Source organism: Lepisosteus platostomus, chromosome 15 (assembly GCF_059453375.1).
Source record: "Lepisosteus platostomus isolate fLepPlt1 chromosome 15, fLepPlt1.hap1, whole genome shotgun sequence".
Lineage (NCBI taxonomy): Eukaryota > Metazoa > Chordata > Actinopteri > Semionotiformes > Lepisosteidae > Lepisosteus > Lepisosteus platostomus.
Window position 1 is genome coordinate 13,181,500 of NC_142625.1, and position 27,589 is coordinate 13,209,088.

The following is a 27,589-nucleotide window of genomic DNA, read 5'->3' on the forward strand; positions in this document are numbered from 1 at the left end:
ACCAGCACTCTGTCCCGGGGCACAGAGTTGTAATTAAATCTGAGTTTGCATTAAGTTGAGATTTACATAAAAACAGTTCTTTTCCATCAGGGGGCACTGATGATTGAGATGAAGCGGAACAATAGAGCGTTGCTTTTTTTAATAAGCAGATACTGAAGAGGCGGTGTGTATAATTTATTAACAGTAGTTTCTGCTGTTTAGTTCCTTTATTTTAATTGTCCTCTTCATGGTGTATTACAACACATGGTGACTTCAGTCATCCAATAAATTATCTATCCCTTAATGAGGGTTCTGTAAAGGTGTTCACGTGCAACCAGCTAACTGTTTTAATGCAAGGCATTTAAAAAAAATACTATGCAGCTTTTTCCTCTTGTTAGGGTTGTTCAAGATCTGTGAATTCCCCGTCTTGTAATTCATGCTTAAAGGAGAATAAAAAAGCCGGAACTGAAGCCCCAAAAGCTTTTTTTAAAGATATGCTTTATCAGACAGGAACTTATTCAATTAAACCATAAGATCTGACAGCCAGTATATTCGCAATAAGATTGAAAAAATAAAATCCCTGTATATAAATATTATTGGAAAATATTACATTAATTATAATAAAACAAACAAAAAAATCATTGATTTGGACAATGATTGGACAATTTTTCTCCTCTATCTACTTCCTTTTATCAATGTTTGAGAATCACTGTGTGTTTGAAGGTCACATTATAAGTGTTGTCCCATCTAATGGGTCCCATTATTTCATTGGAGCGGTCTCTGATGACAGGTGCATTAGTTAGTCATTTCACCAGGCTTACTGGTGCTGGGATGACAGAGCAGCAACACAGGTCAGGCTGAGAGATAATGCACTTATCTGCACTGGTCCTTGTGCGTGTGATAGATGCTCAGAGACAAAGTCCTGCATCAGAGACCACATTTATTCAAGAGCTAATGAAGGCACTCGTTTCTAATTTATCTGTGAGATCCTGCAGTGATGACATGGGCTTCTAATACAAAGAAGCTTCCCTCCCCCCTTCTGTTTGTTTAGTGACTGACAAGATGAATAGCCTGGTGGAGGTGGTCTCAAAATATAAATTGAAACCCTGGAGTATGATGAAATCTTATTAAGAGAACCAGTAATATTTGTGAGGATGAACTATGAAGTCTTATTTTGCCTCAGTATAATTAGTTAGAAGTCACTGTTACCACTCTTCATCTCCTTTTCAAACAATATGTGCTTATCAGATATCATGAGCGTTTAACTGTACATCTTTAATAATCATAATTCTTCCAGGTTTATTGCATACAAATGTATCTTGGCAAGTGGAAGTTATGAATGAACTACTTTTTGGCAAAGATTGTGGATATTGAGTTTCTTATCCATCCTTCTATTTTCTGACCACTTTATCCAATAAAAGGTTACGGGGGAGCTGGAGCTTATCCTGGCATCAGTGGGTGAAAGGCAGAGTACACCCTGGACAGGGTGCCCGTTCATTGCGGGGGGACACACAAACACAGACACACACACACACTCACACCAGCATGTCTCTGGACTGTGGGAGGAAGCAGCAGCGCCAGGAGGATGCCCCCGTGAACATGGGGAGAACACACTGACTCCACACAGATAGTACTCCAGGTCTGGAATTGAACACAGAACCCCATCACTGAGAGGCAGTAATGCTAAACACTGCAACACCGTGGGTCAACATATACCAATAAATACAACTTATAATTCACTTGTTGAAATGTTTTAAACATTTTTTTTATACAACACAGCTTTTTTTTTTTTGACAACCTTTAAAACCTGAATAGCTTTTGCAAGAGAGGTGTTAGGTCAACAGTAAAATTAGATTTCTTTTTTTTTATTTTTAGAGTACAGATAATACCATTTTAAATACAGATGACATTACACAAAATTAAATGAGATTTCATGAAATGGATTACATAGCTGGGAAGGAAGTCCTCCTTCAACATAATTGGAAAGAAAATCAGCAGAAGCTCTTTGCCCACATTGATCTTTTTTTGTCAAGTTTGTCCAGATGCATATTAGCGTAGAGGGGAGGAGGAAGGTTTGAGTTTCCGAAGAGCAATTAGTGACATCTGTCAGCACCCCGTTGAAACGGAAAGGGCTCACCTTTTAAAATCTGGGGACAGTGATTGCTTCGCATCTTGTCCTTTAACAAGAAATGAGCAAGGGAATTGGAATTTAAAGCTGGGAAAGTAAAATCTTCTTAAATTCTGAATTCAATAATTACACTAATGATCTGCTTCTGCCAGATGTAATTACTTTAAACACATATTTGTCTATGTAATTTATAGAATGGACAAAGGTTATTCAATGTCTCCCAAAGATACTGTACAAATATCTGTATACAAATGGTTAGAGTTTGTTGCATGATCACTTAATATATTTTTATAATACATTTCTTTATTAATCCATCACTGCATTAACTGTTGGAAAATCACTTTCCAATTAAGGACTATCTCATTTCAATCTCAGTATGATGTGGACCAGTTCCTTTAGTATTCCTTACAAATTGCTTTTATAAATATTTACTTTTATAGTTAATTACAGCCAAAATACTTTTCACTAATATTTGTTTAGGTTAGTTGATAACTCATAATGAATGTATGTGCAATGTCAGCTTTCAGAATGCATGAACAGAATGCTTTTCAGAACAAGCCTATAATATTCAGTAACAGCAAATTAGTGGTTATTCCTTCTAGTTTAAATGCTTTCTTTCAAAAACCTGCATTTCTTTCTTTCACTGCTGCATTGAATTTTTTTAGGTGCTGAATTAGTTTGGATGGTATATCTACTTCATTTTGTTCGGAAACCTCCTTGTTGGCAAGTGATCTAAATGCAAACTTTACATTTATTCCTATGGCAGATCTAAAATCCCAAACAGAAAAGATGCAAAGGGTGAATACGAAAGTAACATTACATAACATAACAATACATGTCTGTATTGCTGCATCCACTTCAAGCTCGCTAAAACAGCAGCTGTGTCAGTTGATGAGGCAAATGTTCAAAGAGACTTTGCTTAGACTTCTGCCACACATCTAACTAGAATTAAAATACGGAGCAGAGATGTGACTTTTATTGCATAACACTTAATACATGTGCTAGGGATGTTTTTGCAATATGTCAGTGGAAATGTTCAATTTTTTTATTACTTTAATAATATTATTTTAATTAATATAATTAATTTTGTAATAAAAAGTAAAGTTCAGATAATATCTGCAGTGGAGCATTGATTAATTGTTGTTTGCTGCAGAGAAATGGCAGCTGGGCATGAGGTAGTAGTAGACTCACGACCTACACCTAGTACAGTACAGCTCTGCTGTGTGCTCTAGCACCTTGCTAGAGGTGAAGCACATACTAGCAGAGCTGAGAGATGTTTTCTGGAACCTGGAGTAGTGATTAGATACCGAAGTCGAAGGCTGCTGTCTTTAAATGTAATCTCTTGCCTTCCCCTTTTTATTTATTAAAGGTAAGCCTTGGGAAATCTGATAAAGATTCTTACAACTGAATTGTACTTACCTTTAGAGAGAGAGCAACATTTCCAAGGTGCAATATGAACAGCTTCTTGATTTGAAGCATCACCTTTTTAAATCTTTGCAGAATTGTCCAAATTGATTTTTTATGCAATGAAAGAGTCATGTTTTCCATAAATCACATTAAAATTAAAAAACAGAATTGTCACTGTAAATGTCATGTTCAAGAAGGCAACATGCCTGAATGGATTAACAGCAAGTTAGAGACACTGAAGGGAGCAATCTGTGTATGGCAGAGATCACAGTTACTCACTAACTGCAAAGTGCTGATAAAAAAGCCAGCATGGACCGCTTGCCCTTTCTGTCATTAACTCTTACTCTCACTGCAACACAGAAGAGGCAGAAGTGAAGTGCAGAAAAGTGTTTTTCCATGGCTATATAAAGTACTCTACATATTTATACACAGAAAGTCATGTGTAAAAGTTAAAGATACCATTCATGTGTAAATATGTACTTTTTCATTGGTCATGCATACATTTATTGTAGAAGTGTAGATTTTGAACTTAGAATAAGTTTGATTATATTTAGTTATTTAAATATTCACTTTACATTTAGAAGCCTCACTCATGACGGTAAAAACATTGTCTTTACTTAGTATAGAAAGTTGTCCAATGTAACATGATATATTGTAAAAGGTTTTAATACATCTGTAAATGCAATGTAATATACTTAAGTGTGTAAGTTATAATTTTATGATTTTTACACATCTAAATTAGGTAAAGATTTGTAAGAGATTTTTTTGTTATTAAAAAGTTTATTTTCATCAATTATATTTTGTTATGCCCACCCAATATCAAATTGCCAGTTCTGTGTTTTTCCATGTGGGCTCATGGTTATGAACCCTAGAATCTTATTCAGGGGGAGAATAAGGAAGTGTTGTCTGACCGTTCTGGCACACACACCTTTGAGGCACATGGCTTTGTAGATAGTACAGATAGCTCAGATAGTCCTATACAGCGCAAGGTGCTGACTGGGGAAGAGGTGTCCCTCACGGGCCTACAGGTGTAACTATGTTTTACCAAGACAGCCCTGGCTGAATAACTCCACGTGTCAAGGAAAACATCCAACAACATAGCAATTCTGGTGCCTTCATAGTTATTCTGGTGCAATAAAACAACTTGTACAGTCATTTCACCCTAACAGTTGTGAATTCAGTATATGCCGACTCACACATGATTGACTAGAGCCAGAGAACATGTCCACAGCCCGTTCAGTACAAGCGCATGTAAAGAAACTTATTTGCAGCTCAGTGCCAGTTATTAGTTCTAATGAAGAAAAATCGGTGCAAAGGTTTCCATTGCCCTGACTTTCTATTAAGTGTCAGTGGATTAAATTTAGACGCATAGACTCCTCGTTTCCAAACCTGTCTGGCTGGCAGTCAGTATGCGGAAAAGCCCCTGGAATACAGAGAAACAGTTCCTTTGTCGTAATGAACCTGCTGTATGGTTCCCTGCTTTAAGCTGCTTTGAGCCCTAAAAGGAATCATGTAGGGACTCTGTATATATAAATTAATATTTTTAAACCACCTCTTACAAGCTAGCCTTTAGTATCTGATTTCTTTTATGGTCTTTCTAGATATTGCCTTTCTTGGCGGACAGGAAGTGTTGTCAGTATCACGCTGTTGCAGGAGCCAGTAACCTTTCTGGAAGGGTGTGCCAAGAGTTAATGCATTCTTTTCTGTTTGCAGTTCTGCATGCCTTTGATGCATTTAATCATCAATAATAGTCTTCCTTGGTAACTAAAAGATTGTAATATGAACATGTATAAATTCGTCGATTAAGGTGCAGATCTAACTGTGTAGTGTGTTCCTTTCCCTTGTGTTCCCTTGCTTTTTCCTCCCAACACACTGAGACCCATAAGTCTGAGAATTATAATTTGTTGAGCTGCATTTCAAAATCCTCAACGTCCATCAACTGAAACGCTGTCAAATCTAGGTTGGTGGTATCAAAGGTATCAGGTTTGATCAGAAAAGAAAACATTGGGCCAGAATGTTGGAATTCCTGAAATCTAGCAAAGTTCTGAAGCACGTTTTTGCATGCACTTTGCAACACTGATGGTTAATAATTTTTCAAGATTCTGGAAATTAAGGAGTCAATATTCCACCAATAACTGGGCACTGTTTCCAACATGCCCTCCATGTTTCAAAAAGATGCATAACAGTCTTGACAGCATCCTAACCCAAGGTGGGGATTGAGTTCATTTAGATGTATGATGTCATCTAGGATCATTATTTTCGGTGACCCCTCTTTACTCAAAATGATTAACAAACGTATTTGCTTTGTCTTCTCCTGTTGTTCTACCATGCATGGGTTTTAAACAGCATAACTCTCTTCACATTTTTTCGAAGTCACAGTATCTTGCAAGAACTGCTAATCTCAGTACATCATTTAGATTCATACACTCCTCAAACGCATCAGTAAATACCACTGCACCATTTAACACCACAGTCTAGTGCCTGTTAAAGTTTTGTGCTATTAGGCGTCACTCCACTGATCTAGCAGATGCAATTAAGTCGTTTGAGTGAAGTCACTGCTTTGCTTTCTTTACCTCACTGTGGTCCATTTGATTGACTCAGTCTGTCTCATCCTTAAGTTGTTTCTCCATCTTTGTCTGCAAATGTCTTTGCTTGATGTATGACCAAAAATACCCTCAATACAGAGCATGAACAGCATGGTTTTCATGTTGGGGGAAAAAAAAAGTGTTTTTGTCTCTCCTAGAGGGCTGAAACGAGTAATCATTTAACTTTGCTTTCTTAGCAACCGCCATTTCATCCATCATGACTTTCTACTTGTGTAAAAATATATTCAGTGGTATTCATCCCATGCCTTCCTGTGAATCAAGATGGCACCACAAAACGTTATGCAGTAAATAAACTAATTAAATTGTTTTTCTTTCTACGCCAAAGTGCTTACAAAGGGTAGCATGATTTAGAGATTGACAGAGCAGTCAAGCATAATTTATGGTTTTTCTTTCTGTTTCTTTGCTGCCTACACTTGCAGAGTGCACGTCACTCATGTGTCATACGTGCCGTAGACTGTTGCTTTTCTGTTGTGTTGACTAGCAAACTGTCTTTGTGAGAAGAAGTCTAAAATGTTTTCGTGGGAGAGGCAGTTTACCAGTCTGTTTTTTTAAGTGTTCCTGCAATGAATGCAGAGAAAGGTCAAGAACTGTCAAGAACTGCATTTTGTGCTTTTTGTGAAATGAATTCCTAAAAAAAAGTCAGAAAATTATAACTTTAGTTCTTTCCAGTCCAGTCCTTTCTAGTTGTTTGAAGTGTAATTTTGAGATTTAAGGTGATAAGGATGGAATTAGAACAATCCACATATCCTAGTCCTTTGTATTTTCCATTTACTTGAATTCTGGAGTCAAATGTGCAGCCTGATGTGTGGAGAATAAGCCTTTGTGAGGCAGAATATTGTATTTTATCAACTCAAAATGTACAAATTCTTCCATTTTCCTTTGTAAATCCAGCCATTTTCTGGAAGTGTAGTGGCATGCTATATTAAGTGTGTTTAAATTTCACACTGTGAGGAAATTAATTCATTAGGTAAATAATTGCAAACTCATCTACTGCTCATTTTTGCCGCAAATATTATCCATTACCACAGACTGGCTCTCATTTTCATGTTCACATCTATAAAGTGTCATTTTACTACTGTGAAGGATATAATTCAAAGACAAACTGATAGAAATAAATGCTGACTTTAACCACCTTGGTTTATTGAAAATTGACATGGCTTTTGTTTCTCGCTTGTCATATGCCACCAATCCTAATAAAGTAAGTGTCTGGAGTAATGACTGTGGTCTCACAATGCTGTTAAAACCTGGACAAAGGAAATTGTCTTTCTGTATTCGAAAGCAGGTGTTTAAAGGTCTAAACATTTTTTGTGTTTTTTTCCCAAAAAACTGTGTAAGTCCTTCTAGACTTAAATATCATTGTCCTTTCAATTTACTAAGGTTTGTGAAATTGTACTAGCAAATGTTAAATTTAGGAGCAAAAGGAATACCTGAAATTCTGTTAATGTCAACCAGTCATACCTGTTCCTCCAATTTTCTATAAAATATAACAGTTGTTTTGCAGTCTGTAGTGCTTTGTGCTGGCATGCTGAGTTGTAGCTCATCATGGCTGTGCTATGCCGTGACTAAAAGATATGTGGGACTAGACCTGCACCTTGGATACACTGAAGATAAGCTGAAGATTTTGATTATTATTTTTTTGTTATGACTTGATCAGAGCAAACATTGTTCTTAAAAAATGAAAGACACTAATGTAAACTGCCTATTAAGATTTTAAAATGATTTTATGAAGCTGGCCTCTTTAATTCCCCTCCCAACTATTTTTTTTCAAGACGAAAAGCAGATTAGTTATAGTAGTGATGGTGGCCTTTCCTACTTCAAGCTGACAATATGTTGAAAAGGTGAAATCTGCATAAAATTGATAGTTGATCTGGTAATTGACTTCCTCTATTGTAAAACTCTGCAGTTTACATCACTAACATCTGTCATGTGTTACTTTCTGCAGAGCATGTGTGCTCCATTATTGCCTCTATGCTAAGAAACCTGAAGGGCCAGCAGCGAACTCGGCTCCTCAGCAAATTCACCGAGAACGACTGTGAGAAGGTAAGGACTCAGTGCCGGACTCTCCGCTAACCACCTATAACCTGGCCCTTCGCTTATTTTTTGTGACTGAATATTTGTCAAGGACCCCGCGTCAAACTTAAAACTAAATGTTTCAAATACATAGTGGTGATATCTTGGCCTGACTTCCGATCCTTAATCTAATCCAGAATTGTGGCTTACAACCAAGGTTGAGTGTTTTTCGAGAGCTCCTCATAAACACAGGAAAATGTTTCACCTCAGTTTAGTATTATATAGTATCTCCCTCTTACACAGGGGATCTGCGTACATAGCACTTAGTGGAATTGCTAACCAGATGTTCTGTTTAAATAACAAATAATGAAGAGTTGCATTGCTTAGACTAACCTGTACTGCATATTGATTTAATTTTTAAGTTGAGGCTCCCTATGGAGGGTTTGATAAAAAGCACTACTCCACTGGTTTAGCAACCTCTTTTAGAAAATGAAAGGGGCTCTTCATATTTTCTGTCATAAATTATAATGTCCTCTGCATACCATATCATTTATAAATGTAAATGTTTTGTTTTTGCTAATTTTGCTGAAGTGTTTTCTCATTTAAAAGTGGCAGCAGCTTTAAAGCACAATACTGTTACAATGCTGAGAATGTCAGGTCTCTTAATTCCAGTGCCGCCCAAGTCTGCAGATGAATTAGATGCTGTGTACCACAGGTCACATTTACATTTATAGAAGAACAGGAGGATGTAACATTTATCAGGTTCACAACAATGTATAAAATTTAAGAAAATTGAATAAAAAACAAACCTATGATCATGACACTTTCTCCTTAGCATACAGATATACTGTTCATTCTAGACTTTGGGGGAAAACATTATAGTGGCTGTATTCTAAGATAAGATCACTTTATTAACCATATACAATTTCTTGTATTAGGAATTTGTCTTTTCACATACCCCAGCTTGCTCTCCATGAAACACACAGACAGGGAGAGAAGCTTAGGGTCAGAGCGCAAAGTCAGCCATTGTACAGCGCCCCTGGAGCAGTTGGGATTAAGGGCCTTGCTCAGGAGCCCAACAGAGTAGGATTCCTCTGCCAGCCGGGGGATTTGAACCAGCAACCTTCCAGCCACAGGCGCAGCTCCTTAGCCACAGTGCCACCACTCCGCCCCCATCCTAAATGGGGATATTGTGTGTGGCCCTGCCAGTTCACCCTTTTCAAACATAAGAAAGTAAAACTTCAAGAAACTTCAAGAAAAATAAATCAGTGGTCTCCAGTAAAATGGAGTTCCATTGTTTAATGGTAATTACTGCAGCCTGTTTGATTACCATTCGAGGCCATTGTTTTTTTCTGTGCTTTTTTTAGGTCTGAAAAAAGGAATTCATACACATTTTTTCTTATGTTGAGAAAGCTGACATTCATTAAAACATTTTACAGTATCGTATCAATTAGTTGATTAAAAACTAAGTGCTTGCTATCCCATTTCGGATGGTCTAAATAACCTTCTAATTTCAGGTTAATCTGTATTATTGTTTCATTAACTGAGGAAGCTTTTGTCCATCCTGTAGTGACATTTTGACAGGTGTGGTTTAAAAAGGCAATTCAGGGAAGTGGAGTCCTGAAACAGATCTTAATCCCAAGAAGAGTGGATTAGAAGCTGCTGTGTCTGCAGTCTCTGCAGGCTGCCTCTGAAGTCCAGACAGGTTATTGTGCAGAGTTCCCCTGAAGCTCCCTAGTGCAGACTGGGCGCATTGAAATCTCTGCACAGCAGACAGAAGTGTGAAGTGCTGCAGGTATTGATTGTCCAGCGATCAGTTAGGAATAACAGCTTTCTCATTGATCCCTTGAGTAAGTCTTGTTTGCAACACTGAGGGGAATTCCTCTGTGGTTTGACGTATGGCCAGAAAGACTCACTGCTGTTCTCCACTGGTTTAAAGGGGCTTCTTACATCATCATTTTTAGAATGAAGTGTGCAACTCTATTTGACTATATGGACATAAGATTATCAGAAAAGTTACAAACGAGAATAGGCCTTTTGCCCCATATAGCCTGCTTAGTAGTTAGCAGATAATTGATCCAGGGATCACATCCAGCGGTTTCTTCAATGAAACCAGGGTTTTGGCTTCAACTACTTGACTCTGTAGTTTATCCAGATTCCCAGAGCCCTTGCATTTGCCAAGAACAGTGTAGAATCCTAAAACACTTTCCTTACAACTTTCTCTGTTCAGGATAATTCCTTATAGTTATATTGTGCTTTTCTGGACACTCCACTCAAAGCATCCTCCACCACCACCAGTGTGCAGCCTCACCTGGATGATGCAGCGGCACCCATAGTGCACCAGAAAGTTTGAATGAGCAAGCACACTTATACATCAGAGTTTTAGATTATTAGATTATTATTGTTTAGATTATTGACTACACTATTGAAAACAATCTAAATTCAAAACAATCAGTGAACTAAAAACATAAAGGGTAAAATGCAGAATGTGGATTGAAATAAAAAGAAATCTGTTAATTTATCCTGATGTAATAACCAGACTAAGATATAGAAACTATTCAAAAACTCTGTGGATGTACAGTGTGCATTAGCTGAAGCAAATGCACTGCAATTTAAGGCAGAGAAGTAAAGGGGAACTCCTTTGATTGGAGAAGGTGTAACTCAAGAGGCTAGATAAGCACCTCACAAAAGATGACCAGAGTGGATGAGAAGTGGGCTTCAGGGAGACATGAGGAATTGGAGATTATCACTACTGAGAAGGATTGATTAGTATTGATGATACTTTACAGCTTTGCTGTTGACTTTTTAAATGAATACACACAGGGAATGTGAATAATTAAAAATATATTTTTTGTGTTTAACTTAAACGATCCTTCATTTGTTGTGTATGCAGTAATAAGAGGAGCCGTGGATAGCGCTGGACCCTGCGGCGGCTGCTGCTTTACTTTACCTGGTGAAAGTTGCAGCAGCCTCTGCCCTGTGAGAAAGGTGCTTGTGTGTGAGCCTGTCCTGTCGTCCCCAGCCTCTGGGGGCTGTGGACGGCTGTCTTTGCCCCTGCTGTTTCAACAGCAGTGGGTCCTTGTAAGCCTCCCGTCAGTGGTGTGTCTCTGATGTCTGTGCCTGACTCTCTCTCACTCACAGGTCGACAGGCTCATGGAGCTGCATTTCAAGTACCTGGAAGCGGTGCAGTTGGCAGACAAGAAGATCGAAGGAGAGAAGCACGTAAGATCTGGGCTCCCTTTCAGGAGGCTGGAGCTCAGCCTTCAGCAGCCAGCCCCTCATCACGAAGCGGGTTGATTTCAGCCTACAGACAGCTATAGGTTTTAAAAGTCCCAGTCTTTATGTCTAGGATCAACAGGACACCTATTTTGCTCTTTTCACAAACAAGGTTCTCATGGGCCTCCCTAGTGGCTCAATTGGTAAAGGAGGGCATGTGGTTCTCTCAGAAAGAAACGAGCTTCTCCTCTAGTTAGTGCTGTTCCCGTGTGTTGCCTGTGATGTGATTTGAGGGTGGGCAGGTCAGACTTGTATGCCTACCCTTCCTCTCTTTGCGTGCAGTTGTAGGGAAGCTGAGAAGTTAAAAAAAAGAGTTAGTGACACTAAATTTGTCAAATAAAAGCTGATATGCACCGCTCTCCCACAGAATTTGGTTATATTCAACAAAAACATTTCCTCCTTGTTTTGAGTTTGCTAGGTATTAAGTACACTTTAAGTGTTCAGTTCAGACTGCAACCCATGTCTTCATTTTATCATTTTACTCATTATAAAGAGTATCTTATTTGTTAATGTGACAGTGTTTTCCACTGTTCCGATGAGGAATATTATAATATATGATAATAATATGCATAATTCTTTTGCCAAATTCTGCTGTCAAGACACTAGTTAAACAATGTTTATATTTAATACTTAATGAAAAATATGACCTAAGACGATTGATTTAGAAAAATGCTAAGATTAAGAGTTTGTTATAATTGATGTGTCCATTGTCTTTCTTACATCATAAAACAATGTATAGATCATAGATTATGTATGCAAACTTTAAGTTACCTATAAGACATGTTGCATGGATGGTTTGGAAGCTGCTATTGTCCCAGCCCTACTGATATCCATAACAGCGTTGTAGAAACATCGAAGAATCATTAGTCCAGGTTTGTCCTCTGACTGCGGCCTATATCAAGGTGACCTGAAAAATGAAATGCATGACCCTTTAATGATACTGGCAAGCACAGCATGCATGCACAGTCTCTGCGAGCCAAGGTGTTTAATCAAAAGGCTGCCTTACTTTGGTCAGCATCGGCGGACGAGCTTCCCTACTCACCCCTGCCTTGTCAGCCCAGAATGCTGTTTTATACTGAAATTGACAGTTGGGAAATATGGTAACATGTATGAAAGTTTTGAGTATTAAGTTTTGAGTTAAACCATGAAGATCTGTTGTGCACAGTGTTTCAAACCAAGAAACATGTAGCTAAACTAGTATTTGACAAGTTTTTTTTTATTTGAAATTAGCTTATTTTGAAATTATGTTTATATATACTGTAGTTCTTCTTTATTGCGTATTGCTTTATTTTATGTGGATATTCCTGGGCAAACTAAAAGGCTTGTACGATTTTATACAGTACCTGTTTATATATAATTGTAAGTAGAACTGTTTTTCGCTGAGTAAATGAGGTTTTCCACTGTATGTAGAAAAGGTAAAAGATTATATACTTTTATACCTATAGCCCTTATAATGTTTTACATTTATATTTCAGTTTGCTGAGTAAAATGTGGTGATGAATGATGAACTGTGAAACCACAAGTAGGCATCTAAAATGAAGCACAACAAAAGCACAGTGTGTGTTTCACTATTCCCTGTTTGATTTATTTGCTTAGCTGGTATTAATCATTGTGGCGCAATCTCTGAATTAATGGTCTCTTCAAATTCTGTACCTGTCTTCATCCACACTGCCGTTTAGATTAAATTAGAGAGGTTGCAAGCACACCATAGAAAAATGACTACAAACGTAGAAAAAAGGGATCGTATTTTGCGCAGGCAAGTTCAAGGCCAAGTCACACCAGGTTGTGGGAAGCTGGGTTGCTCCGTGCTGATGGGAGTAATTAGAAGCGAACCTCAGGCGGTGATTTTGCTGGAAGCTGTTTTCTTTCCGAGAGGCTCTACAGCCACAGAGGTGTTTTAAGACTTTTTATGTAGCTGTCTGTTGACCTTCAGAATTGTTATTAGACAGTAGCCAAGTTGTTGCAGAAGACTCTTCAAAAAGATTTGAAACCCCTGCCCGCTGCCAAAAAAGAATAATCACGTAATTAAATTGCTTCCAGGCAAACGAGGATTTAAAGAGCTTATTGTGGCCTGTAGCAGCCGAGAATGTCTTAAGCCCTGAATATAGGTGTGCAGATAGTGCACAGTCAGACAGATGGAAGAATAGAGATAAGGGTCTACACAGCAGAAAAAGAAGGAGAAGGTAATAGAGTTGGTTGAGGCATGTAGCTTAAAAGATCATTAAATGATATGAGATTCATTTTTGAAGGAATCTCACCAGGTCATGTTTTCTGAGGTAGCGTTGCTGGGTCAGAAGTCTTATTTAAAGCTAAAACTACATTAGGAAGATGCTGTAACGCTGAACTTTGCACAGAGACCTGTGACAGAGACTGGTGCAAGTGTATGTATCTTGCTACCTTGCTCTGTGTTCCGCCATATACAAATACAAATATACAATACAAAAATACAATTGTATTTTTCTTGGCCAAGGGAAAAGAGAAGGTTGCATTAATTAAGTATTCCTATTTTATCCAAAGAGAAAAACTAAAAACTTTCCTGAATGTTAATTCAAACAGGTGTTTAATGGGGGCAAAACTGCATCACTTACTGCTGTTTATTTTGAGAAACTGCAGGTCATCGAAAGCATAACAGAACACAAGCTGCCAGAGTGTAGCATTATCATTTTTTTATAAAATCATTAGGAGCTGGTTAAGAGGGCTGTGAGCAAGAACAACTTTTCACTCTACAGTTAGACATTTTCTGAAGATAGTATAATAACAGGAATTATAATATTTGATATTAATATAAAAACCGCTGTAATGAGTCTATTGCCGTTTTAGTATTAAAAAAAGCTTTTTAAAGGTAGCTTATCAGTTTAGCATGTAACTCCAGTGTCAGGCTGGAGTCTTAACATTAGAGGTGATAATGTTTTGTCATACTGTTATTTTTTATATTAGTTGTATCTGAACTCCTATTTCTTAACCCATTGTGTGTGGAGACATTTAATGCACATGTATGACAAGTCTATACATGGAAGCAGCTCTGAGCATTTGAGTGTGTGTTCATGAGTTCACAACATTACTGATGTTGTAGCTCGAAAGAAAGGCTGCTTATAACTAGAAGTCTATATCATTAAAAAAATTAATTGATTACTTGTCTCAGTTTTGGACAGTCGAGCTTTGACCATTGAAATCATCATCATTTACATAGACCTCTACATTTTCATGTTTTCTCAAAACCATTTCCTTAAAACTAAGGTTATTTCAGTGCTCATGAGGATTTGTAAATAGCTAGCTTTCAGTGTGAGGTGAGATGGAGAGCTGTATTTCTTAAAATGAAAAGCCAGTTATGCTGGCAGCCTATTTTGAAAACTCATATTTAAGACACATGGCTCATCTCTTAACATGAATAATTAAAGAGCATTCCTTTTACAGAGTCACATATCTCTCGAAGACATTTCTGTATGCCAGATGAAGAAAAGACTATAGTAATATAGTAATAAGATTTACTAGTGTAAAATTAATGCTGAGTACACAGGTACACATCAAACTTTCTAAGTAATTTTTTTAATGTCGTGATGTTTTATTATTCAGCTTTATATTTAAATTTTATTTTGTAAGTAGTTGGTTAGCTTAAGAATATTGAAGGGTGCTACTATCAAAGCAGAAAATAATAAAAGCGGCTTTCAGATATAATGTTAAAGAGATCATTTAAAGATGAGGTTCCAAGAAGGTTTTGATCTAATTAAAATCAAAACTTTCAACAAAGGAAGTGCTGGGCAAGTGAAATAAGTCATGTAGATCAAAAGGTGACCTTGGATGACCTCTAGAAGAGTAGTGGGGTTGTCAAGTTGGATGTATGATGATAATAAGAAATTGCTCTTCTGATCCAGCCAGTCTTTGTAGCCTAGGAATCTCCATTGTGAATCTGGACTTTATTGCCGGGCACTGCTGCCATTAAACACCCAGTGGTTTAGGAGTACCAGTCACCTGTGTCAGCCGGACAGACACAAAATTGGTCCCAGAAATGCCCTCACACATCACCTGCACTGTCCACTGTTCCTTTCTCCACACAGAAGCAACAATCCTGGCTTGACTGAGAAGATTCAGGAATGCCTATATTGCACTCCTGTCCCAGCTATAGTTATTCTTATCCATATATAGTTATTCTTAATCAATCTCATTTACCAGTTAAATCTAAGGAACTCATTCTGTGTTCTATGTGCTACATTCTGTATTCTTTTAATCAGGTTAGCTGGTACCTTAAAGAAAAAGGCAACAGTTCCAGTAGCAGATCACTATAGAATTATTTCTGCAAGAAAGAAAAACCCTTAGTGGAAGCAGTACAACAAAGCAAAATGTTAAGACTTGCACAGCAGCATGTGTCTGCACATTATGCAGTCTTGTTCCTGTTTGTAGGTGTTACAGTATGTATTGTAAAGAGTGGTTGAACCTAGGGCCATCACAAACCTTGTGCTTACACAGTGGTGTGAGCTGTAGCCACATGGAAGCTATCACTGAGTGAGTCTCACAACACAGACAATATCTGCAAAAGGACAGTGCTGAGGTTGTGTGAAATTGATTAGCACCAATGGCGAGTAATTACTGCCGCAGCACTGTCAAGTTAATAAGGATTTCTGCAGGGCCGCGGGCTCTGAGTAAGTACCACCAGCAGTCTGAACATCTGTACTCCTAATAGTGTTGTCATAGCTCTGGCATTTTTATGGGTATTGGCACATTTTGAATGCAAACATTGAGAGTGGTATCTATAACTCAGGGGTTTTATGGCACAGCAGTAAAAAAAAGGGTGTAAATTGCTTTTTAAAATGTGAAAACTTGGTGTCGATATTCAAACAGAAATTAGAGCAGACTGAAGAAAGCATTTTTGTGCAAATCTCTTTTTGGTGCATTATCATTTAAATGAATATTCCACAAACCCATGATGTCTTCAGAACTGCCTTTAAGGCAATGTGAAACATGCATCATGTTTATCCCTTAATTTCACGTTCATCCCTTAAAAAACTGAATCTGAAATCAAAATCACTAAATCACAATACTACATTTTTCGTAGCTTTGTCATTCTCTCATGCCCTTTGTTATGGGTAGTGGTGCTAATTGTGGGTTTAATTAGCTGTGTGGTTGAGATTGGACTGAGCTGACACCATGGCTTTTGGTGCAGCTCGATGACTAACTCTGTGATGTGACTGGGAACTTGATCATCACAATCCCTGTGTAGTTGAGCATTTCTCTTTGTGTACAGGGGGATTGAAGCCAGCTACTTTTGATTGTGATGTGATACTGACATGGTGTAACTTAATATTTGCCTTATTGATTACACTGCAATTTAATAAGAAAAAACACTAGGTATTAGTTTAGGGGGGCGTTGGAAGACTGTTTTCTTGAATTGTTGGGAGCGCTAGGTGGGTCCTAAGTCACTCAACTGCAAAAGGACCTTGCTCAAGTGCAGGCTGAGCTCTATGATCCAGATGTTGAGGGTTCGAGCTTCTGTAAGGATTCTCCAAGCAGTGGTGCACAGCTGGCTAAGTGCTGCTTAGGGGACATCTGGGATCTGTGAGCCAGGGCTCCTTTGGCTCCCAGTAAAACTGAATCCAGGTACTTGTGATGCTGCTAGTGAGAGAAGTGCCCCCCTTCCAGTCAGCGCTGACCCTCCTGTGTGTAGCTGAGTAGCCTGTAACTCATCACATATCCAGGTGATTCAAAGACTGGAGGGAGGGGTCTGCCTGCACTTTCTCGTTGTGCTTGTGTGTGGAAGCGGGAATCGTCGCTGTGAGTCAGGACAAGAAAACGGGATTGGAATTGCTCATTCCAAATTGGGTGTATCGGGTGGGTATATAAAAAAGTAATTGCCAGTGCTTGTAGAAAATTTTTAAAAATTTTATTTGTATTTGCATTGTTTCACTTTTTTTACACTGTCTTGCAAAATGTCTGTAGTTCATAGTGGTTATTAAAGTAGAAAAGGGGTGTAATGCTGTTTTTTATTTTTTATTTTTAGTGTATCATGTTGAGACACAATCAGATCAGTCAGCCTGTTTTAAATTCCTTGAATTAACCTCATGTTTTCTACTCACAGTTCAGTGTTCATAAATCAGCTAATAGTTCCAATCATAACCACACAAATGAAAGTCTCTGCCTATCTCAGCAGTTTCATAGCACCTGAAGAAATGTCTTCTGCTGTGGTTTAATACATTTTTTCCTTTTTTATCTCCTGGAAATGCAGAAGCCTCACAAATAAACAGATGTGACAGGCCTTGTAAACACACAGTGCTAAGCACAGGGGAAGGTTCTGCTAAAGTCAGTCAGAGGAATGTAGCTAGCTTTCATCGCTCTAGAGGAAAAACACCCCGCAGCCTCATATTCCTATGCTTCTAGCCATTTAATACACATTGCTGAGCTTCTATGAAGTCTGCAGTTGTAAAGAGCCTTAAAATTGGTCCCTGGCATCATTCTCCAATATTGAATATTGCTACCTTACGTGTCTTAATTGGGCTGATATGCATTAAATGCTTCTGTTCTGTCATGAATTTCCTTCGAAAATGTTTGTTTGCATGCATTTGGAGTTTAATGAGGATAGCACATCTGATAGCTCTGCAGTTCCTTGGTCTCCGTGGCATAATCCAATCAAGAGTGCATAACCAGTTTTGTCCTTACTGAGGTGGTTAGATACAGTTACTAATTAAAGGGACTTTTTTTTCAGAATTTTTTAAAGAGCTAGTTGTTTCCCCAGTCTGCAGAAAATACCATGTTGCATAATTCTCTGTGGAAATGATTTTGCTTTACTGTGATGAGGCTGTAAGCAAGCCTACATCTTGTTTTTATTATGTAAATCTCCAACTCAGGGATTCATTATACTCTTATTTAGTTTTTTGTCCTTGTGGTCGTGTTTCCTCCAGAGAAACTCACAAAGAACTCTTCAAACAAAAATTTTGTTGTTACGGGGTTAGAAAACTTTTTGAGCTTTCAACGACTGCCAGGCTACAAAAAAGTACATAAAGTGCAAGAAGTGTTGGAAGCATCAGTTGTCTTTGTCTCGGCTCACAGCAACAGTCCTGGAGTGCAAACGGCAAGAATGTGGAAGTATTGACAGGCTCCTTTGACCCACCTGTTCCACTGAATCGTCCATCGTTAGACACATTGCAGGCTACGTGCAGAAGAGCTTAATCCTCCACAGAACTGGAGAGTCATAGACATCATTGTTGTGCCAGGAGTAAAGGCTGCCCTGCCTGGCTAATCCTAGCAATACCCCTGTTAGCACTCAGCCAGATGTGTCACTTTGGGAATCCTGGTCAGGTTGATCTGGCAACATGACTGGTGGCAGCTGAGTCATAGAGCTCAACCTTCGCTCAGCAAGTGCCTTTACTGCTGGAGCCAAAGGATCTTGGTCACTTCAGCCTAGTGTGTAGCTCTGAATGACTCATGTGTAGCATTTTTTTTAACCTTTAACCAGAAAGTACACATTGACTACTATTAATGGATGCTTTGTAAACAAATTCTGCTTCTGAAAAATCTTTTGAAGTGAAATGAAAAGGAAAAGAAGGGTATAATTTATCTGATTCCAGGTTCTATGTAGAAGTGTGATTTTGGCTGTACCAATCAAAACCGATTCTTAAACCTAAATCTAATGATAGATACAATTGAGAAAAACAAAATATTAATACCAAACACAATATTGTACATGTTGTTAGTTTATTTTTACAATGCTAAAATTAAGGCTGTTTTTTTTATAATTGCCTTTTTCTTATGGTCTTCAGGCTCTGTATTTTATAGCTCAGTTTGGACGTGTCAGTGATGCATTTTGTAGAAATCCATTCGTCTGATGGACTTGCCAGTTTCTGCCAGAAAGCTGTAACCCAAAGGGGAAAAACCTGTTTCTACAGGATCAATTATTTCTTGCAAAAATGTCAACTGTCACGTACTTTCTGGGACAGCTTGACGTTAAAAGGAGCTGTCCCACTCCGTGAAATCAGGCAATAAGGAAAAAATAACTGGATAGTGACAAGGTGTCATAAAACCAGGTTCTGCAGCTGGGAATCAGCCTGCAGCTGAGAGCTGGACTCCCATAGGTCTGGAAGTTTACCTGTGAAAATTAGGATTCCTCTGATTGAAAATACATTCACATTAATGGGAAAATGGACAGATGCGCAAATATATCTAAAATCTAAGACATTAGACACCTAAGCCAAATTTTCCCATCTTTTGGAAATTTGGCAGAAAATAAATAAACATAAATTAACTTACACTTAAAGTTAATAAGCCTTTTTCAAAGAAAAATGCATGCTGCTGTCAATATCAGCCTTCAGCTCTTCTCCAGTATTACATTTAATGCATGTTTTGTAACCATTTCTTTGCAGAAGTTATTAAAAATTATTTGCATAGCCTGATCCAAAAGCTGGCAGTGTCACTGGAAACACTGTGACATCTGACATTTATGATGAACGAAAGGGCTGATGCACAGCATCAAGCTTACTGAACTCATTGTGAAAAAAAGGTTGCAGCTGATGCGGAGGAGCCATAAAGGATTGTTTATAAGCTATGCCATTAAAACAGCCTCATTTACACTTACCTGTATTAAGCCTCAAACTTGGACACAATGCATCTAAAACAAAACATTGAAAACCATCTATATAAATGGGTATATGTACAATATATGTATGGATTAGCAATGATCATGGATTTAGACAGTCAAGGACATACTATATTCAAGCTTGAGGGATGCATGTACAGAATATACAGATGTTGATCTCTCTGCATGACTAAATCGTGTAAAAATATTGATTCATAGATGGATCAATAGAAAAATTGTCCTCCTGACGGATGGTTGGGTAACTAGATTGGTTGACAAGATGCAGAACAAGAATTAACCGCTTGGGTTTCTGTCCTTTTCCTAGGACATGGTGCGACGCGGGGAGATTATCGACGATGCCATGGAAGATGAATTCTATTTGCGTCGCTTGGATGCTGGGCTCTTTGTCCTTCAGTTGCTCTGCTACATAATGGTGGAGATTAGCAGTGCTGGCATCCCCCAGGTAATTAGAGAAAGCAGCCAGGCGCTCCCAGGGGGTCTGGAGAGCCTGTTCTAACCGTGCACGTTTCTCACTCACTCTGTCACTCCCCTGCACACAGCAATAGTGATTAATAAGCTACGGACCAGCTACTTAGTTTTCATTAAGCTTGGTCACAGGCAGGTGACACCAGGCGCATTGAGCTTTTCATCCCGGAATTCTATGCAGAAGAATGTCCTAGCAAGAACAGTTTGACACTGATTGAAAAATGATAGGCAGAAAATGCAGGAACAATATGTTGTTTTAGTATGGTTATAAAACATGGTTGCTGTAAGGTCACACAGTATAGAATTTGACACATTGCATTTTTGCCGGGATAAGATTCCCTTGGCTTTTGAATGGATTCTCTTCTGCATATTGTTTTATTGTGTCACAGTGGTAAATGGCCTAAGGCAGGTAGGTGGGTTTATCACGGTGAGTATACGTTTCTCAGACTGACCCATTGCTCCTGGAGAAGACGTTTGGAGTCCCCAGTGAACTAACTTGAACAAACTTCATGATGGATTAACTGACTGCTTGTATTTTTTTGCATAATTTTTCAAGGGGTGGCACGGTGGTATGGTGTTTAGTACTTGTGCTTCACAGCTTCAGGGTTGTAGGTTCAATTTGAGCTTCTCTCTGTGTGGGAATTGTGTGGGTTTTTCTCAGATGCTCTGATTTTCTTCACCTCACCAGCCCACAGACTGAAGTGTACCGTGTTTGATTGGATATTCTGAATTGTCCCTCTATGTTCTTAATGTCATGTGAAACCACTTACAGCACAGGCCCACAGCCAAAGTTATAGCTAGTACTTCTGAAATGTCTAAAGCTGGTGTTTGTCTTTCAGCTGCAACAAAGGGTCCATCAGATTCTGAACCTGCGGGGAGGCTCTGTCAAGGTGGTCCGCCACATCATGAGAGGTGAGTCCTCATGCTCCCCTCAGGCTGCCTGGAGGAGCACAGACCTCATAGGAGCAGCTTGAATGGAAAGTGGTGTTTGCTGTCAAGCTGCCAGGATATCAGAGAGCAGCGCACAGTGTGGTGCAACAGTTTTTAAGTTGCAGGGCCGCTGATGGTGTTTGGTTATGACATCGCCAGGTGTAGTGGCAAACCCATGTGACATTACTCCAGCCCTGGCAGAGGATTCGTGATGGCTGACATCTAGTCAGGGGGCAAGTCCAGATGTGTCTTCCTCTTGGACCTTTGAATTGAGAGGCTCAGATTTGTGAATGTTAGGATGGATCTAATTATGGTGGCCCTGTTTGGGTGTTGCAATACCAGAACATCTACGTTTAGAGATGTTGATCAGGTCCTGGATTTGTTTCCAAAGCGTGAGAGTAATTTTAGACCAGACCACAGCCCTGCCGCTACATGAGTTCGTTTTCAGTTTTTGAAATGTGGGAAGAAATGAAGTTGAGGCTCTGTGGCTGGCGGCTTTATCAGTCCTTTGTAAAACTGTCTCTGTTGCACAGGAGGATTAATTTGTTATGTATGATCCAAAGTAGGGGACCATAGGTGTGACTCTTCTGTTCTTTTTCAATTTATAAAGCTGTAAAGTATCTTGAAATGTTATAAGTCTATAACAATTCAGCATTTGTGATCTCTTTTTTTTAGGTTGTTGATTTTTTTTCTTTTGGAAGGCAGGACTATGCCCACACGCCCACTCAGCCTGTGTGATAATGTTTTACAGCCTGGCATCTCACCCAGCCACTTGTTTTTCAAAAGGCACATTAATATAACTAGCAGATCTGTGCCAGTTCATTCTGCGAGTTGGCACTGTTGAACATGAAACAGTGTAATAAAAACCCATCTGCTGAAAGACTGAAGCATAGCCAACTTAGCTGATGCATATTTGTTGGCTGACAATAACACACTATCCTTTTTTAATTTTCTATTTAATTATTTTTCATAAAGGGAAACAGTATTCTTTGGTGGTCAGAAACTATCTTGCAGCACCTCATTGCTGACCGCACGTGCACTGAAAAATTTGACTGTGGAAAGAGCCACCAAATTTTACTTTGCTTCACAGAAACATGGTGTTATTGCTATTATTCAAGAGCAAATACTTGGGACTCCACAGACACTCTCATTCATTCTTCTGCCTTGACTAGATCTGTATCAGATCACGAAACAGCAGGCAGAATTTTTCTTGTGGCCTTACAGAGGCAGTTTGATGTGAAGCCTGTCAAGGGTGCTACACTGCAGCCACAGTGAGCAGTGATCCAAATCAAATATTCAGACAATTAAAAGGCACATACTTTTAATTTCAACTACTTTGAAATGAACAAATACGACAACCTATTTTATTGTGCTTACTTAGTTTATTGTATTATAGTCGGTTTCAAAACAGCTGCATGAAGCTTCACTGTCAGCCTACAGACCTGCCCTTGGTAGCACTGTGGAATGAGTCCTGCCCAGTCGACCATCAAACATACGCGCTATAATTTTTACTTCTCTGTGGAAACACCAATAGGTCTTGCTAAACTATGTCTTGCCAGAGTGTTGTGTTGCAGGGGACAAAACAAAGACTGAGTAGAATTATTTTCATTTCCAAAAACAGCTTTAAATCTGCAATGGGCACTATGTATAAGTTCAAAGTCTACCCAGTTCTATAAAGCCAATTCTGTTATAAGTAGTCTCTTGGAATGTAAAAATCCTTGTGGCATGGTCTGTTTATATGTGCTGAGCATAAGAATAATCTGTGACTCTACATGTTCTATAGTTTGCTTAAGGATTTCAGATATTGATTACATTTTTCCTTTCCATTTTGATTAATTGATTTTGTTTAATTGATCATTCATGACTAACTGCAATGCAGCTGTGTCAGACTGTTGCACAAGGTCGAAATCACCTCATTAGTGAGAGCTGATTTGATGGAGGCGATAAGGTGATTTCATCTATTTAATGTCAAGCCTGGTGTAAATCAAGAAAATAAAAAGTGAATTGTTTCATCTGAATGTTGGAGGCTAGACTTAGTCACCTCAGGTGGACCTGCTAGCAGAGAATGCAGTTCCTTGTAAGCAATGAATTGAGGGTTTGTATAGACCACTCTGAATACCATCATGGCTAGTTTGACATTAGCATGTAGAACAATATGTTAGTGGTTGTGTGAAGCAGACCAGTTAGTGAGGGGAGGTCCAATTGTGATGACCTGTGCAGGACCACTACAGAAGTACATTTGCAGTGATCAGTGCCAACCTGACTGCACAATACTACAATGATCCTAGGAATTCACGTGCTGCTCACTCTGTGACCACATTCCTGCAGAACAACACACAGCCTCATGCTGCTGAAATTAACAAAGGCTTTCTTGCAAAATGGGGATTTTGGACCTTACTTGCTGCCCTTCCTGTGTGCCCATCCAGATGCAGTATCAGCAGGGGTGGTCTTACTTATGGGGCAGTCTGGGTAATGCCCTGGGCCCCACACTGAGCGGCTGAAACAGTGATCCTACAGTATATGACCTATTGAAGTATTCCTCAATTACATCACCCAGTGTAAAGAATGATAAAGTGATAATTGATACGTGTTTTCATCCTTTTCAATTGTCAATTTTATACAATTATAAATTGATGCAAATACTAATTTCTCCCCAGAAGAAAATTCCAATGATTGTTTCCTGTTGTATGCTCGTAGGTGGTATTATTGTAATGACTCCCATTTGAACAGGGAATATTTTTGGGTTACAATTATTCTCTTTCCAACAATGACGCACACACATCCTCAATCTACCTGACGTTTTGTTATAGCCTTCCTTAGCAAAGATAGCCAGAAGCAATGAAATAAAATGGGTCCAAATGGGTCCAAAAAATTTGAAAAAATAAAAATATGAGATGAAATTGACGTTTATTTATTTGGCTGACATGAAGTTGGGCATTTTATTGGAGCAATTCAAGTGAAGTATCTTGCTCAAGGGTACATCAGCAGTGTTTCGTCTGGAATTTGAACCTGGAACCTTCCTATTTTTGAGACTGTGATAAGTAGGAATAAAGGGGATGTAGGGGCTTTATCCTTGACTTTTATCCTAGGGTCCCAGAATCACTATTTCTAGCCCGATGTAAGAGCATTTCTACAGGACCATCCATGTCCTCAGGCAGCTGTTTGTAAAACTGCAGCCTGGTTCAACATGTGTGTGCACCTCATATTGCCTCCAATGATGGCCACACACGATGCTAACTGTGACGTTCACAGCAGACTCCTGATTGATCAACCCTGTTGTTAAATGTCTGATGATATTTGTTATTAATCAGCCTGTTGATAATGTTGGTAATCAGAATAATTAATTTACCTGTCATGTCTATTCAATAAAATGTCAGTCCACTTATGATGAAGAAGATTCTCATTTTGCTGATGATAGCTTTGAGAATGTTGAATATTCAAGTGTTTTTATGACGCTCAGTATATGTGCAGTGCAGTACTGTCTGATTGCCTGTGAAGACCGGCTTTTTGTCACAGTAGAATTTACTGCTATCTGAAGAGGTTCTGTGCAGGTTAGAGCTGATCAGTTCTGGAGAGACCAACAGGAGAAGAGCCACACAGTGTACTGCTGGTGTAATGGCTGAGCTAGTTTAAATGGGATAAAATTCCAATCCCCACAATCAAACCACATGTGTCCTCCCCCCAGCTCAACCATGGTAGCTGTTTGCTTTCAGTACTCTTGACTGCAGACATACAATATGGAATTCTCTGTGTGTTACACTGGAGGAAACATTTGTTCAATCTTTATTTCAAATTCACCTTACAGCCCATGCTTCAGCAAGCAATCAAAAACAGCTGGTTCAAGACAGAGAAATAAACAATAATGTATTATGTTTTCTCCTGTACTATTGATACTATGCTTTGAATTAGGTGCCTGGCTTGTGCAACTATATACTTAAGGAGTTTAGTTTCTTATTGCTGTCCTCCAGTTATCAGCAATAAAGCTTTTCCCCCCAGTTCTACCACAGTCCTATTTTTTTTACTGTGACACAGATAGTTGATAGATATTTTTATAGGTACTACAAACATTTCCTTGACCTGATAGTGTCAGGGACTGACTGACACACAGTATGTTAGTTCTCTAAATTGTGGCATTAGCTGACCATACCAGATGAAATAACCTCAACCAAAGAAGAATATAGTATAGATGGAACTCAAATTGTAAATAATAAAGAATAAATAATATTTTGCCCTTTAAAATCTTGCCCTTTAAATTTTGAAAACAAACGATACGTAAATTACAAAGGATTCATAACAAGGAGCTCTCTTCTGTAAACCTTTGTATGTGTATTTGCATAGAACACTTCACATTGTAATTTCATAATTGCTATCATTATCATTTTCTCTTCAATGTAGCTATGCTTCCTTAATGTTCTGCAGGGCCACAGAACAGGCATGATGCAAATTACAACTCGGAAGGAATGCAGTAGTTTGGCAGCTGTTGGCCTTGAAGCCTCAAGAAAAACAAAGAGGATTTGCTTGCCTCTTGCACTTAGTTTAGCACATCTAACGCTTGAAATATAATTACTGCAATATTGATCATTTATTTATTTAACTGGGGTGTTCAGTGCTTTCTGAATTGCAATTAAAGAATTCCCTCCAGTCCCCCAAAAAAGTTTTAATTGGGCTTCAATTACTGTAGTATTGCACTGTGAGATAGAAACACATACAGTGGGGCGGGGGGGAGAGGTTATTTAGGGGTGTATTTAAAAAGAAAAAGACCTGGAAGTGTGCTTGCCAAGAAAGCCTCTTGTGTTCTGAGATCTTCTCATTCTGAAACAGATAGCAGGCAGTGTGGAGAGCAAGTGGCTTGGGAGGCTGCTAATTGTTTCAGTGCCACGTCTCCCAACAGATGGTACATTGAGAAGTGAACAGCCAGGCGGGGCAGGGTAGACGAAACATACTAACAAAGTAGATGGCAAATTAAAAACCTCTTTTCTTTGACCACCATTACCAGTGCACTGCTAAAGCCAATACCAGAATGCTTAATAACAAACAGCAGATCCATAAGGAGATTGTACTGTCCCAGCAGCATTAATGGGCTCACACAGTTGTCTTTTTTAAGCACTGCTTGCTTTCTTATCACCCCCTGCCCACTGCAGCACCATCCAGAAATCTTGCTGGGAGGAGAATAAATTGCTCAAGATGTGAGTGCTGAGTTGATGCTGGGCACATAAAGTCCTGATTTTCATGCTAATGTAGCTCACTATTTTTTGTTACCATGTCATCCACCCCATGCTAGGACATGGAGCCAATATAATCCGCAGAGAAAGTCATTGTCCTGAATCTCTTGACGTCATTTCTTGCCAGGGACACTTTTAATAACAAACGGAGAAACGCCAGTTTAGACAAATTAAATATAAAAAATATGAAAGGCCTCAATTTAAAACAAAAATAAAATGCCTAATTATTCCAATTAGAGGAACATAGACGTGCATGTCAACTGTAGTGAAATGCCAGTGTCTTGCACTCTTATTTCAGTGCTAGTGCAAATTAAAATGTACCCATCTTTATATCAACACGTTTCACCTAGGGGCGACTCAGAAATAGGTGGAACATATTTCAGCATAGCTGTTTCAGACCTCTCAGTTAATATAGAAGTGAAGACCTGACAGTGATGGTGATATAATTTCCCTTAAACCTGTGCTGTGGTTTCCAGACCAAAAGGGATGATAATCCTAATTTATTACTATATTCTCAAAAACAGATTAAACAGAAATACATATCAAGAACTGACATCAGACATACTGCATTTTAGTAATTATTTACTTAGAAGCTGTCAGGCAGGTGACAGAGTGAGCATCTCTCCTTCTAGGAAAGAAGATTGTGTTTAGCCATGCTGCTCTGAGAATTAAACACATTAGGAGAATACCGATATTTAGCCATTTCTGAAGGAGGTCCTGGTGAGACTTCTTGCCACACAGCTAGTGCAGTGCCCATTGCTGGAAAGAAACACTTTTCTATCAACCAGCCTCCTAGAAAGTGCTTCACACAAAACATTGCTAATATCGTCTTAAACTAGGGCTATAAGCAGAGCTGTATTTTGTTGTTGGCAGTGATCAATATGTGTGTAGTGTCCCTCCCAGGTAAAAAAGATTAAAAGAGCATGTTACCAACCTACTTTTCCAAGATCAGATTCTTTATATATATTAACTTTTTAAGTATTTT

At 38.7% G+C, this 27,589-nt stretch overlaps 1 protein-coding gene across 1 annotated transcript in view; it reads left to right on the forward strand.

Annotated features, from left to right (window-relative positions):
- The window catches only part of ctnnbl1 (catenin, beta like 1), a 65,952-nt gene that overhangs the window by 36,001 nt on the left and 2,362 nt on the right, over positions 1-27,589 (forward strand). The window contains exons 12-15 of the mRNA XM_088608415.1: positions 8,063-8,160; positions 11,272-11,352; positions 20,292-20,429; positions 21,292-21,364. Of these exons, the coding sequence (XP_088464541.1) occupies positions 8,063-8,160; positions 11,272-11,352; positions 20,292-20,429; positions 21,292-21,364 (390 nt within the window). The remainder of the gene's footprint in view (positions 1-8,062; positions 8,161-11,271; positions 11,353-20,291; positions 20,430-21,291; positions 21,365-27,589) is intronic.